We start from the raw sequence: 15,431 nt of genomic DNA on the forward strand, positions 1-15,431 counted from the left end.
TTTCCTCCCACTTACACCAATATTTTGCTGCATCTTCTTCTTCTCGGACATCAGGTGAGAGGCACGCTCTTCCTCCTCCTCTACACGGGCCTCCAGGTCATGGAGGATCTCCTCCAGCTCCTGTTTCTTAGCAGCCAGGCGGGCTCTCATCTCCTCAGCCTCAGCGCACAGTTCTGTTTCAGCCTGAAGCTGCTCCTGCAGGGCCATCTTCTCAGCATTCAGCTACAGTAGAAGGACAGTAGAAGGAAGTCTTTAATCACATGTAAACTTAATATCAGAAAATAAACCCAGTTAGGGCTGTTCATTAAGTTCACCTGCTGCTGCTGTTCCTCCATCTCCTGGAGCTTCTGTTCAGCATGCAAGTGCTTCTCCTTCACTTTAGTCAGCTCTTCATCCTTGGCCTGCATCTCCTCCTCCTGCCTGCTGACTTGCAGCAGAGGCTTGACCTGAGGTGTAGAATTTACAAAAGTTAGAAAACATGCCAAATAAGAATGTAAAAGAAAGTAATGCTTTAGGAGACTTGGGGTCACCTTAGTGAAGAGTCTCCACCACTGCCAGTTCCTGAGTTTAAGATAAGCAGCACAGTTCCTCTGGATCACCTTCATGGCATTCAGCTGCTGCTGTCTCTTGGCAAAAGCTCTGAAAAACACAAAATAACAAAATCACAAATGTGGAAGTTGACACACAGCAGAAGAAAGACAGCGTTAAATACAAGAGAATCTTCATACTTGCGGGCCACATAGCCTCTGCACCAGGCCTGGAAACTGATGATGATGTCGGTGATCTTCATGTCTCTCTCCTCCTCCAGGTGAGCGAGGACCCCTGCTCTGAAGAAGACTTTACTCTGACCCATGCGGTACAGGTTGGGATCCAGCTCCAGACTTTTGATCTGGCAGGGAGAGAGGGATGCACACATGATCGATCACACTGCAGAGAATGCAGGTATTATGGAGTAGAATCATTTAGCTCCTCTTACCATGAGCACACAGGCCTGCTTTCCATCCATGAAGCCCTTGGGGATGGCGTTAGGAGTGAGGATTTCATACCTGTAATAGCAGCAGCAGCAGTGAAGCTTTGTTTTTGAAGACATGAGCAGCTGAAGAAGAGTTGGGGCAGGAAAACTATTCATTACCTCTGTCTGAACTCCTGGAAGACGATGCGGTTGGGGAAGCCCTGTCTGCAGATACGGATCCCCTCCAGCACACCGTTACACCTCAGCTGGTCCAGAACCAGGTGGGGATCCAGCTTACCAGCCTGAGAACAAAGAGCACATATGGATTATGAAGATGGCGAAGAGGAAGTATAGAACCAGAGGAACTTACCCCCTAACTCAGAAAAGTTTTCCTTTGGAACGTTTACACATTGCTTCAACCTTCTCTACTTACACATTGACCCCACACTCTTAAACTCTGCTGGAATTTTACTTGACCAACAGCAATCGCCATTAAGATAATGTTGAACCATTAAATGTGCCGGTATTTCTCCGATACCTTTTTCTCGTGGTTGGGGATGATGCAGCGAACAAAGTTGGGGTTTGTGTTCCTCAGTGTGGCCATAAGCTTGGACAGCTGCTCCTTGTACAGCTGGCCCACTGTGCGGAACATGCCTTTACGTGTCTTAAAAGCACCGGGCATCTCGGACATGCCAGACACCTTATCCAGACCCACAATGCGGTCCACTGTAAGAGGAAACAGCAGAGGGGGAGAAACGGAGAAAAGAGACACATTGTAAGAAGTCAGTTGGGTTTCACTGAATATTTTGAATATTTAAACAGGCAAACTCAAACCAAATGCACTTCAAAAGGAAGAATGAATATGATCATTGTCCCTCCACTTCCCCCCCTGGTAAACACACACCAGGAGAGAGACGAGGTGGTTCATAAAACCAGTGAAACACCACACAAACACCAAGTGGATGCGGAGGGGAAGAGAATCGGGAACAGGATGACAAAGGAGAGTCGCAAGAAACCAGTGAAGTGTGGAAAGATAACACACCATTACAAACTAAAAACACAGTAATCCAGTGCAGTGAGTGGTAGGAATTTAACTGTTTCACGTTCTCTGATATGTAATGTGTGCCAGAAAGGTGGCAAACGGTTCAGGTGGGCATGTGTTTTTGTGGTGACAATCATACCAAACCAAACCCATGCAATATATATATATACCCATTGCTGCAGTACCCATGACCAACACCAGGAGTCCCCAAACCACACTATTACACAGAGGGAGAGAAGGAGAGTTCAATGACAGAGCAACAAGTGGCAAGGTGAATAGAAGATTCTGTTACTGCACAGAGTTGGTTTGACCCTCTGAACCCCCAAAACCAGCAACCATTTAATAATTGATCAAGATAGGTGGGCACAAAAAAATCTAAACATCCATTTAAGAAGCCATGATCGACGTAACAAGAATTTCGTATTGTCGAATCTGGAGACTGTTTACACAACACAGAGAGTAGAAACAGATTGCAGCGTGATGGCTGATTTTTTTCCTCTATTTCTAATCATGTTTGCGTTGTTTCCATGGAGGAGAGGTTTTATACTGGACTGAAAAAAAGAGCCCACAGAGACTTCAAAATCTACAACAGCACCAAAACGCCCTGCTTGGAGTTCAGAGGGTCAAGACAGAAACAACTCACAAAATATATTGAAATAAAATTAAGGGGGGAAAAAAAGGAATGAGACACAGGAACAACAGAGGGAGGGGAGGTAAGCATGATGTATACATGTGACAAATGGCAGGAAAAAGGAGGAAATCAATAAATGAAAAAGAAACCTTTTCACCTGAATCTGAATGCAGAATAGGAAAACGCTGATAAAAATAGGCTCTCTGACAATTCTGTACCTCTGAGACCCAGTGAAAGAAAAGAATGACAGACAGAATGGGGCCATACAAAGGAAGAAATGGATGGAAACAACCAATGGGATTTGAACAAAAAAAAAAAAAGGTAAAAACAAAGGTCCACACACCACACAGTAAAAAGAGAAAGAAAGTACTGTGAACAGGAAGCCAACATAACATATATTCCCCATATCAAGCACCTCGCTGAGTGAATCCCCTGGCTAACATCTGCCTAAAACTCACCGTCCTTCCAGAGCTCAGACACAAACTTGTCAGTGGATTGGTTGAGCAGTGTTGCCACATTGTCGTTCAGGGGGTCCATGTTCTTCATCAGCCACTCGTCTGCCTTGTAGTCCACCTGAGGAGACATCAGGACGTGTTAGCAAGCACACAAGCGGAAAAAGAAACGAGACGCATCTGAGAGAATGACCTCGCCGTGTTTACCTTGCCAGCATAATGGATAATACAGAAATCTGCCTCATCCTTCAGTTTCTTAGGCTTGAAGAACTTGGGGTGTGTGCCCTGCTCCTGGAGCACCTTCTCCACAAAGCTCTTGTCTGTGGCCTTGGGGAACCAGCACTCCTCATCCAGCAGAGCAAGGATACCAGGTGGACTGGCCTGGACACAAAGGGGAGCGAAGAAGTTAACATATGACTTGGATGCATGTGCGATGGTTAAGAAATGAAAACAAACTCACAGGTTTCTCAATGAGTTCGATGCAGGGCTGCAGGTCCAGACCGAAGTCGATGAAGCTCCACTCGATGCCCTCTCTCTGGTACTCCTCCTGCTCCAGGATGAACATGGTGTGGTTGAAGAGCTGCTGCAGCTTCTCGTTGGTGTAGTTGATGCAGAGCTGCTCGAAGGAGTTCAGCTGGAGACACAAGAAAAGAAATGTAAGCATGGAAACACCGAGGAGGTTTATTTTTATTTATTTAATGATAATAAATCAAAGTCTGTAGTCACCTCAAAGATCTCAAAGCCAGCGATGTCCAGGATGCCGATGAAGGAGGCTCCCTGCCTCTTGGTTTTGTCGAGGGCTTTGTTGATCCTCATGACCAGCCAGCGGAACATCCTCTCGTACGTGGCCTTGGCCAGGGCTTCCACAGCGAACTCTGCCTGCTCCTGGGTCTGAGCTTTCTGAACGTAATCTCTGCCCACCTTGATCCTGGGGGACAGGATGGCCCTGGTGAAGTCTGTGACGTTCATGCCCATGAGGTGGCTCACCTTCTGGGCGGCTGTTGTAGAGAAAATTAAAATAAAAATCAATCACAACACAGAGTTGTTGGTTGAGTTACAGAAGCTGTGCTGAGGGATTTCTGTACCAGTGTTGTCAGGCATGGACGCCTGGTCGGTGTGACGCTCCTTCTTGAAGTTCATGTTTCCAAGCTGCAGAACAGAAGCCACCACCTTCAACATGCCTGCAAGGAGAAAAAAAACATGAGTATAAACATGCAAATGTTTCATTTGGAGGTGACCAACCGGAATAGTCGTAGCCTTACCAATCTGCTCATCCTCTGGAATACTCATGATCCTCATGGCCTCCATGGTTTCATTAAACAGATCCTTGTCCTGCTGACCCGGAATTGTGACGTTCCCGTTTGACAGGAAACGGTAGTTGTTGTAGTTCTCAAGCAAGAGATCATCTGAAAGAAACGCCATAAAACACGTTAGGATCTGAATCTCCATGTGTACGTTTAGTTAGTCTCTAAGAAATCCGTACAGTCTTTACAATGAGAACGATAGAGTGCGACTTACGGCGCAGTTTGTCTCCAGCCCCTGTGAGCAGGTAGTAGAAGACATGGAATGTTCTCTCTTCTTTGGCCTGACGAATGGCACGGGATTTCTCCAACAAGTCTAAGGTCAGGCTGTCAAGGACAAAATATCCGACGCAATCGATACTAAACCTTCTGAAGGGATCCTAGAATATTAATGATCGAAGGCCTAACGACAAAGGATACAAGTTTCAATATTGGCACCGACGATGTAACCGTTGACATCGAAGTTGATCCTGATGAATTTTCCCTTGAGGAGGAAAAGAAAACATTTCAGAGAAGTCGCACAGAGTAGCAATAAAACAAATCAAGAACGGAATTCGTCAAAAGAATTCTTACAAATCTGGAAGAGTTGTCGTTTTTGACCGTCTTGGCATTTCCGAAGGCTTCTAGAATGGGGTTAGCCTGCAGCAGCTGCTTCTCCAGCTCCCCCTGGAGGACATGAACAGAACAGCAGAGCAAACTATAAAACACACTTTTCATTTTGGGACCGCAATGGTACGTGTCCACAGGATCTGTCGGTTTTTTTTTACACTTCAAGTTTACTGCCCAGATAAGCAGCTGTGCTCATTTATGTTGGTAGCAGCATTTTCCGAGACCACAATGAGGTCTGTGCAACTTCATGCGTCAAAATTGATGACTATTTCACGGCAGCAATGTTTGACCTACGCAAAAATTTAGCAGCTACAAATGCAGATAACACCTGTAGCTGTCAAAATTGCTGGTCAATAGGAGCAGCACTTTTATAACAGCTAAGGATGCTAATAGTAGGTCCAGCATAGTCCAGACAGTCATCGGATTGTAGCACCTGAATTAAGACAGCTATCAACATTGGCTGTCGGGCATCAAACTGGGAATAACTGCGACCTTTCACTTCCCCTGTGAACACGTACCATCTGCCATGGATTCAGTACTTACCACTACAATGGATGATTCACTGCAATACATCATGAGAACCTCACATGTTGATTTGGTATTAATTAAAATTGATCATCTGAAAATGGATTACTTTGCCTTTCTTTAAATAAACATGCTGACATTTTGGTACTTATTAAATTCACCCCTGATGTATCTTACATCTGAGTAGAGAGACCACAAACAAATCATTTGAACAATAACAGGAAACACACACACACCCAAGCATTTTATCCCCACACATAGCATCAAGTTAGCGCCCAAAAATTACACACAAACACACACAAACCTTAAGACCATCATTAACAACCCATCACCAGTGAACCCCAAACACAAAACCTCCTTCATCCCTGCACCTTACACTTTGTTTAACCAGCCCTCATATAGACGAACATGACAATCATTTACATGTAGGTTAAGGCACGAAAAAAAACAGACCTTTGCACAACACGGCATATCAGTGTGTATGTCCGAATGTCACACACACTGTCCATGCAAAAAAAAAACATTAAAGCAGCTTTGGCAAAAATGAAAAATTCAACCAGACAAACATAATAAACATTTTAAATTTGCCGTGTTTTCCCCCCAGCAGAGAGACCCCCCCCCCTCTTATCCTACTATTGTCTGGCTGAATTTTTCACAGGAAAACACGCATGGCTGCCACAGAGCTGCAAACAAACTTCCTCCCTGCTTCCTATTGCACTGGCAAGACACGTCACCTCTGCCCTCTGACACAAAGTGACTCCCACAACAGTGCGCTCCAACGAGGAAGAGGAGGAAGAAGAGAAGGAGGAGGAGGAGGAGGACGTGGAAAGGTAGGGTGGGGTTTAAGGAGGACTGTGATGACAGAAGCAGCTGGAGAGAGAGGAAGAGTGGATGAAGGGGGAAGAGGTAACTCACATGTGACAGGACCGAGCTGTTCTGTTGATGGGAAGAGAAAAATACAACAACCTCAAAAAAAGGGATGATAGATGTGATTTTTTTTTTTTTTTTTTTTCAAAAGCATCTATCATACAGCGGACAGGCCAGATAAACGTAATGCATGGCTGCACAATGGAGATTTATTTCTGATGAGAAGACGCAGTGAAACTCAGCAGTGAAATCAACACTTCACAGATAAAATGAGGTCTCTGGTCTTCATAAAACGTCAGAGTGCTGGAAGCCTTTAAATCTACACTCTCTGTTTTTTTTTTTCTCTGTGCCTGCAGAGCCATTATCATGATTGCCACCCATGTTCCCCTGATGGTGGTTTTCTTTTCTGTTGCAGCTGTACTGCACCAAAAAAAGCTGCCCGAATACAACAATGTGATGATGGATTAGGTAATGTGCGAGCACTGATAACGCATCACAGGCACAATTTTAAAAAGTGGCTGATAAAGGCTGCAAAGGGAGGAAAAGGGGAAACTGTACTCCTGTAAAATGAAAGGATTAAATAAAGAGTCACACCTTAAAATAAGTCAGATAAAAACAGTGAGAGGAAAGGATGAGTTAAAGGAGCAATTTGTACATTTAGAACATTGTGTAATAGCACCTAAAGTCTTAAATTTATGAATTTGAGGGGAAATCGTGATACCACTAAATAATATAGTGAGTCAATTTGGCGTTCAACATCAGAGGAATTAACATAGACACTAGTTCAACCGGTGTCTAGTACAGAAATCCAACAGTCCAACGTCCTGCTGAGCAAGGTGGGAATCATAAACACTGCAAGGAAGTGCAGCGTCTTCAAAGACTTAGGCTGTGTTCCCTACTCCCTACTCCTCATTATTAGTATTAATGTAGGGCACCATATAGTGAACTCACTGTGAAAGCATTTTCAGACCTTTCGGACACTACCTCCCGTTAATGATGTCATTGTTGTCGCAAATTAAACGAGCCGATCTCTGCTGGCTAAACAAACTCTGTTGTTAGCAGTTATAATTTGTGCCGTTATAGCTCAACAAACGTTTTATGGCAAAACATAAATAAAGCAAACACAACCGGTCAGGCTGCATTCTTTAAACCATCATTATATTCATAAGACAGGTGACGTAAGGTCCGTTCCCGTTCTCTTCGCCGGTCTGCGCAATGCATGATGGGACTTATCGCTAAAAGTAGTGACCATCGGTTTGGACACTACTTTTTAAGATGCATTGTGGGATACATTGAGGGCCCTATATGGGGTCTATAATTTCACAATAAGATTTCGGAGAGCACTACAAAATGGCGAAGGAACTCTGAGTGATTTTGAACGCAGCCTCAATTACAGTTTGATTAAACAGAAACGTGTGCACATCCTAATAAACCTTAAGGCTTTCACAAAAAGCCCTGATACAGAAAGCTACTGCACCTACTTTACAGTAATTTTTTACAAATTGCTCCTTTACATGATCAAGTCTGAAGGTCGGACTGTGTGTGTGGGTGTGTGTGAGAGAGAGAGAGAGAGGGGCGGGACTGACCTGATCTTTCTTGGTCTTGTGAGACGAGGCCACATGAGCGAGATACTGGATGACCTTCTTGGTGTTTTCTGTCTTTCCAGCACCAGACTCTCCTCTGTACAAGGACAAAAAAAATGCTGATGTTGTAAAAAAGGAATAGAGACAGACGCGTGTATGTGTGTGTGTGTGTGTGTTATGTCTTTATCTTACGTGCAAAGGATGGACTGGTCTTCACGATCTGCAGAGAAAGAAAGCGGTGCATACGTGTATTAAGCACTGCTGCATATTCTGAATGAGCACATGGGTTATCACCGCAGCACATACAGCTTTTGTCTGTATAACAGGAAGTACATTGACCACACACACAGGAAATCAATATCCGGCTTCCTGTGCTTGTAAATTGGTGCTGCTGGGGTTCTAATTACTCATTTGCCTCCTGAAATGTCGTCTCAACACATCAACACTAAGTGTTGATGTAATGTAATGGTAAAGGCCTGAAAACAGAGGAAGTTCTGCGAAGTTTAGGCAGGATATTTGCCTAAAAATAATGCGTGTAAACTACTCTACTGCCTTAAAATGGACCCATGTTGGTGTCAAGAACAACAGAATATAAAATATTCTGGAATTAAAAATGCAAAATCTGATATAAAAGTGAGGTAAAAGGTTAATTTATGATCAAATGTTGAATACTGGCATTAAAGTTGCAAATTTATAACAAATGTTCTAACAAATGTACAAAAAAACATCAATATATATATAAATTTGGATATTTTGACATCATAGAAATATGTTGATATTTGGAGTCAGGACCGTTTCTTTCCCTTTTTTTACGAGCTTAAGGCCACGGAATAAGAAACTAAACACTAAATGCAAGAACAACACATAAGTCAGCAGACACATTGCACCTCGTCAGTTTCTAGTAATGTTCTCATGGAATTCCTGCCACGCATGACTTACCCTGCATCATGCTTCTGTAAGACGTGTCGGTGATGGCGTAGATGTGCGGCGGCATTTCGTGCCTTTTCTTGCCCTTATACATGTCAACGATCTCCTCTGAGTAGATGGGCAGGTTCTTGTAGGGGTTAATGACCACACAGAAGAGGCCAGAGTATGTCTGCAGGACACACAAAAGGTGGAAATTAAGAGACATGCATGGTAAGGGTCCATTTCTAAAGAAAATACAGTATGTGTGATGACACTTTAATTAAATGATGGCTTCTCTACAACAACCACTTCTCAGCCAAACACAGATTTTGTGCTAAAACCTTCCCATCCCCCATCATTACCGAACTGAAAGTTTCTCATGAACTCAGATTTGTTAACCTCCCACATTATGTAATCCAAACCCCACCCTGCTCTGAGATTAAACTGTTGAGTGACCTTGGCATTGTAAAAGTGCAGCTACTTGACAGGTTAAGTCATCTCAGCTCTGCATGTTTTCTCCCGGCCCGATATTAAAACAACTACATCTTCTATGAAATCCACTAAATCTCTCCTTATGTGTATCTGGACTTCATATCTCCAGCCTAACATCATTTCTCAGCCCCCCTCCCTTTCTACATTCCTGTGTTGCCCTCCCAACATCTCTGTACCAGGCATCCCCTCCCCTCTGATGTGCACTCGCTCTCCCCTGAGGAATGGTCAATTTCAGGACTACAGAGCCCGGAGCGACTCAAACCACCCATAGCCTGGATCTCTGGAGAGAAGGGCCAGCAGGCTGTGTTGATATGACTGGGTCACAATACGAAGTCAAAGGGACTAAATCACTCCCAGGCCAGAGAACAGGGCTAAATACCATTAATTATGGGAACAGTCATAGCGGTTACGATTTACATTCCATGTCCAGCTCTGTAAAAACTCAGACCACTCCTTCTCCACATCTCTTATGTTCTGGACTGCATTGTTCCCTGCCTGCTTCCTGTTTACAAGATCATTCTAAACACAGAGATGAAAATGAGACAGCACTAGAGGGAATAGACAACGAACACTAGAATGTTAACAGACTATCGTTCGCACAGAAAATGAACGATGTGGGTCGTCTTAAACGATGGGGCTTAATGAGATAATAAGGAGGTTGGACAAAGAGCTAGATTGAGCTGGAGAGTAGCCAGTAGGGATTCTGTAACAGAAACTTAACCCTAATGCATTGCAGTGATAATTGAACTGAAAAAAAAAAGCAAAAAACTAGTTTGACCTCACTTTCTGACAGTCCCTGAACGCATCATGATGCATTCAGGGACTGTCAGAAAGTTAAGTATACAATTATATAGAAAAAAATGACCAAATCCATCTAAAAAAACAAAAAAATAATAATTTGTACTAAAAAGATTCTGCCTAAAACTAAAAATTCTGCACTCCTCTGTGCAACTAGAACACCCTGATCCACTCACTTGAGACATGAAGTCATGTAACAGAAATTTTGCGAGTATTTGTTTGATCTGCTGTGTGTTTACACAGAGCACAGAGGAGATGACGAGAGACTGAGAGGAAAATAAAACACACTTGGGCAAAAAAATAAATAAAGCATGGTGTGTTACAGCAAAAAAACAGACATGCTGGAGGACGTGCTGCCCCCGAGCTGCAGGACTTTCTGCTGCGGTGAAAGAACAAAAACATAACAGGGGGAGGCACATTTTATGCCAAAACCTGCTCCATACTCACATATATGAGACCAGAGTAATATCTCTCCTTCAGGTTGTGCAGCACAGACGCCTCATTCAGGCAGGTGAGCTCAGCCATGTCCTCCACCTTGCTGAACTTGGGTGGGTTCATCTTCTGGATGTCATCCTTGTTGACCCGGATCTTCTTACCAGAGTCTGCCAGCTCCACCACGCACTCGTCGCCGTGCTCCTCCTTCACGGAGCCGGCCTCGAACCCCAAGCGCTCTGAGGGCACCCATACCAGCTTCTTAGAGGCCCAGTCGGCCTGTGCCAGGGGGTTGTTGACCAGATTACGGTCCACGTACAGAAACTTGTCTGCGTCTGACATGGTAGCTGTTAGATAGGAGGAGAAACGGTGTTAGAATTTATTTTGCTACACGTCTTGAATATTATCTCATTTAAGACAACTCTGGTTACATAACAACCGAGACCTTTGCCATCATTGTCTTCACGTGAACCTCTGAGGAATGTAAAGGTCAGAACAGGAAGACCCTGCTTGAGTTAAGTTAGGTCAACATAAAACACATCCTTGTCGGACTACATACTAAATCTCTAGCTGCTGGACAACAAGAACGAAACAGAGATCACAGAGGTTCATCCCTCAGCAGAGTCGCCGCCATTTTTCATCCAATAGACAAACACTTAAATCTGTTTGCTGCTGGGAAGCCTGTGAAGGAGCATGTGTTTGCCGTCATTCTTACTTGGCTGGTCATGGTTCACAAAGGGGGAAGGGAGCTTGACTCTGGGTGATTGTGAAGATAACATTAACCTCCTTTTGAATTATTGCCCCTATCAACTAAATAGTCCAAGGAACGAAGCCCAGTAACTAAAACAGGAAACAAAAGTCCCTTTTCCACATTCCTGTTTGTGTGTTTTTTCAGTTCAGAGGAATTGCAGAGATGAGAGATAGACTTTAAGTGCTGTCTGAGGTGCAATCTTTTGTATGTATGCAACAGAAGTGTGTTGCTTTGTCCTTTAGCGATTCTCTAACCAATGATTTTTAGTCTTGCTGAGGCCTTCTTTTTACAGCCTACTTACCTTCCGACCTTCCTTCTTTCCTTTCGTGAGGTTGCAACAACAAATTTGTAATGTTTTCACCAAATAGTCATAATGTTTGGTGGTTGGTATTGCCCTTTTTTCCACACAGCCCATTTGAGAGATGGGTTTTAAATTGTGTAGCAACCTAGCACAAACCCCATGTGAACAGGTCTACTGAGTGCCAGTGGAAGTTTACCTATGACTTTTAAAATCTAAATCTTCACCTAGAAAGTTGTGTATCGGCAACTTCCGGGAGACACGCACAAAAGTAGATTTGTAGAGTCTGCAGTGGAAAATGGTAACATTGCTGAAAAGAGACATCTGGCAACTGCATGTGCAACACAAAAAGGAACATGATGGCCAGCAAAGGTTGGGACAAAAATATGTGTGCTGCAATATAAATATACAAATTATGCAATGACAGACACAATTTTACACTATTTTATTGGACAAGGCAAAAATCTATTTATTTACACCACTTGTGTAAAAAAAAAAAAACCCTGACGCTGAGACTGTCCTTAAAACAATGTGCTTTTCAGTGTTGTGTTGCAACAACACAGAGTGGGGCGGGGCTTTGCCAAACTTGATAAAACTTCTCATAAGATTTGAACAAATTCAAACCACATGTATAGGCTTGAAACACAAGCACAGTGCCAGGGGGGTAAATAAAAATATCTTGTACAGAAATGAAACACTCTGATCTGGCTCTACATGCCCATAAATAACATGTTCCTGACTGGGAGTGCTGCAGTTTAGCCCATATAGAAAGTGACAGGACGAGTAAAACCAGTATCAAGAACAAGGACAAATAAGGGCAATTAATAGCATGTTGTGTGCTTTCACTGACAACGGTGCCCCCACACTTTACCATCTCAATTATCATTCCAGCACAGCAGGAGCATGACACCGTGTTCCCGTTTTCCCAGGAGCGCCGGGGTCGTCAGCCTGCTCCGAAGCTGCCTCACCTCTGAGGACGATTGTTTGCACACAAAATGACGCTCATGAACAAAAATTAAAACACTATGCGAACATGAAAGTTCACATTGCAATGTGGTCCAGCGGGAAAAGGTTCTGTTGCCAAATTCTCATGCTTAACTTTAGAAAACACTTATAAGCCTTGTTTTTCCCTGGCCCAAGAACAGACTCTATTATTATTTTAAACTAAGAGCAGGTCAAGTGTGAAGCAATGTAAAAAAAAAAAAAAAAATAATGGCACAGAATCTGATCAATGATGTAAATTGTCCTAAGGACTAACAGCATCCTGAGAAACAGGGAAAGGTAGAGGTTGTGGTATGTAACGGGCTTGTGTCTGTTCCAGCACACTGACCCTGATCTATGAGAAAGAAAGCAGAGGGAGAGCCATTCTTCTCATGACCCCTGCCTGTCTCCATCCTCTATCAACAGCGCTGTCAGGCTGCACCCCAGCTGACGTCCATCACCGCTCACTCCAACCTCCCAACTCAGTTCTGAGCACACCGACCCCATCCTGTCACTGAACGTGGGGCGAATTAGTCCTCAGCTGGTTCCCAAACTACTCTTCCTCCTCCTCCGTCTTTAGTCGCCCTTACCAGGATTCAAACGCAACCCCCTCCTCCTCCTCCTCTCCTGTTTATCCAGGCTTTTCAGGGTCGCATTCCTCCCATACTCACCCTTTATCAGGGAGAGACAGTGAGCAAAGGCATTCCACACATTTCTGTCCTCCATCCTCTATGCCTCCTCCCTGCATCTTTCTCAGACCTATTTTCTGGCGTTCTTTCCTGTTTTTGCCCTCTTCCATTAGCAAGTCAAGTGTGCCTTCAGGGATTTTACTCAGGAGACATTATCGTCGCCTCAAAGTGGAAGAGACCTGACCGCTCTAAGCCCCCTGACAGCGTTTAATTTATCATGGCATTCAGATCAGTTGGCCGCCGTACAGGTTTTGCATGAGCTCTGACGGATAATAATCCCTGCAGTTTTGTTGTTTGGCCAAAAAACAAGAAGTGAAACACACCCACAGCTCCGTTTGGCTTTTGGTCGCTATGTGTTAGAGGTGCAGGGAGACATGTTGGCTGCATCTCAAACACTTGTAAACGAATACATACAGACACCAGTCAGAAAACTTAAGCATGTATTGCTTTCCATATCAGTCATTTCAGCTGTAATTGCAAAGACCATTCAATGAAGCAGCAAAATCACTCATCAGGTGGAACAGAGTACTTCAAACTTCAAACTGAATGATGTACATAGAAGACAGCAGCGCTTTATGGATGATAAAACGAGTGGCACACATACCCATCCTACCATCACCAAAATCTGAGAAAATCAGCTCAACCTAAAGACACACAAGACTCGTCTGTTGACGTCTGCCAGTCCAACTCACATGCTTGACACAGATAACTGAAGTGACACACTTCAAACTGACTCCCCAAAGACTGGAATGGGGACTAAAAATGACTCAAATGGCTATTCTAGTTTGACGAGCACTGTTCTATATAGAAAGAAGAGAGAAGTGGAGGGAGAGAGAACTCCCAGCAGCCAATTTTAGACCTTGGCCTTTCCTTGTGGAGCTTAACAGACATGGATGTTGTCTTAACATTGACATTGCACATTAACACTTGTCACCTTCACCCTCTCCTCCACTCTTGTATCATGGCTCAGCTTCTTGCGGTCTCCTTGCCAAGTCCTCTATAATCCTGTAAGAATCAAGGTTTTGCCCGATTGCTGTGGAGTACTTTCTACTCTGCCGAGACCCATTTTACAATGAGATTAACTGGTCTAGATATTCAAAACAAGGATTACTCATTAACTGGATACACGGCATTAGGTAGGACAGTGCCAAGAGTCAGTTTCAGAGTGACTGAATTTTATGAAACCTGGCAAGATACCATTAAGGGATTATATTCTTTAAAAAAATGCCCAAATAAAAGAGTAAGCACTATCCTGTCAAAAGAGGACAGGCTGCTTGAAAGAGGAAGAGGAACCATAAAATAAATAACACAAGGAAGAGAGCAGAGGTCGGTTTCTATAACGGGATCACAGAGACCAGAATGTGGTTACAAACAGAGGAAGTAATGCAAAAGCCAGGACTTTGAGACGAGGGAAAGGAAAAGGGACGAGCTGCAGAGAGTCTCGTTTGTCCCGTTTAGAAAGCAGGTCAGCCCCAGTCTTTATAAAACTGAGGCCATCCATTCGTCCGTCAGGCAGGCAGGCAGGCAGACTCCCTCTCATTCCTTTCCACCTCACTGGTTCTCCCCGAGTTACTGTAAAAACCAGGAGTCGTGACAACCTCCACCACAGCTTGCCCATGTACAGTCAAAGACTCCTGCTCCAGATGAATAGAACCCATAAACCAGCTGTGTGGACTGGCACATCGGCAGGATTATTATTAGAATGGCAGCAAAGTCAATAACGCAGTGCTCCCACCAACCGCATCCTATCACACCAAGCACACACTGATCCACATCTGCTGGTCCGGAGTCACCTTCCTCATGCAATGGATATTATTTTGTACTGTTGACACCCTTCATCAGTCCCTTCTAACCACTTTCAATTGTCTGATGATCTGTTGACCATCCATTCATTCTCTCATGAAAAAGTGGACGCCACCAGGCGCTACTAAGGTACTGAGTCAGTCACAATTCATTATAGGCTCACACGTCTACTCCCTTCTCCTTCCTCCTTCCACCTCCCCCCTCCCTCAACCCTCTCCTCCTCCTCCTCTAAAAGTGGGAAAGGGTGGGGCAAGGAGAAGAGAGGGGAGGAAAGAGGAAATGACAAACGGAGAAAACTATTTTGCCATTTGTGGAACTT

At 44.0% G+C, this 15,431-nt stretch overlaps 1 protein-coding gene across 2 annotated transcripts in view; it reads right to left on the reverse strand.

Annotated features, from left to right (window-relative positions):
* LOC114439481 (myosin-9-like) overlaps positions 1-15,431 on the reverse strand; it is a 28,193-nt gene that overhangs the window by 6,344 nt on the left and 6,418 nt on the right. The window contains exons 2-22 of one of the 2 annotated variants that reach the window (XM_028411436.1): positions 10,606-10,937; positions 8,902-9,058; positions 8,155-8,182; positions 7,966-8,059; positions 6,428-6,448; positions 4,952-5,044; positions 4,799-4,862; positions 4,596-4,694; positions 4,340-4,483; positions 4,163-4,258; positions 3,804-4,075; positions 3,538-3,711; positions 3,285-3,458; positions 3,084-3,198; positions 1,491-1,678; positions 1,133-1,254; positions 977-1,046; positions 729-889; positions 531-639; positions 315-446; positions 16-222 (exon numbers count right to left, since the gene is read on the reverse strand). In XM_028411436.1, coding sequence (XP_028267237.1) covers positions 16-222; positions 315-446; positions 531-639; positions 729-889; positions 977-1,046; positions 1,133-1,254; positions 1,491-1,678; positions 3,084-3,198; positions 3,285-3,458; positions 3,538-3,711; positions 3,804-4,075; positions 4,163-4,258; positions 4,340-4,483; positions 4,596-4,694; positions 4,799-4,862; positions 4,952-5,044; positions 6,428-6,448; positions 7,966-8,059; positions 8,155-8,182; positions 8,902-9,058; positions 10,606-10,932 — 2,847 coding nt within the window. In that variant the 5' untranslated portion in view covers positions 10,933-10,937. The remainder of the gene's footprint in view (positions 1-15; positions 223-314; positions 447-530; positions 640-728; positions 890-976; positions 1,047-1,132; positions 1,255-1,490; positions 1,679-3,083; positions 3,199-3,284; positions 3,459-3,537; positions 3,712-3,803; positions 4,076-4,162; positions 4,259-4,339; positions 4,484-4,595; positions 4,695-4,798; positions 4,863-4,951; positions 5,045-6,427; positions 6,449-7,965; positions 8,060-8,154; positions 8,183-8,901; positions 9,059-10,605; positions 10,938-15,431) is intronic. The other variant, XM_028411438.1, reaches the window with a different exon arrangement.

The sequence above is a fragment of the Parambassis ranga genome, chromosome 8 (genome assembly GCF_900634625.1).
Source record: "Parambassis ranga chromosome 8, fParRan2.1, whole genome shotgun sequence".
NCBI lineage: Eukaryota > Metazoa > Chordata > Actinopteri > Ambassidae > Parambassis > Parambassis ranga.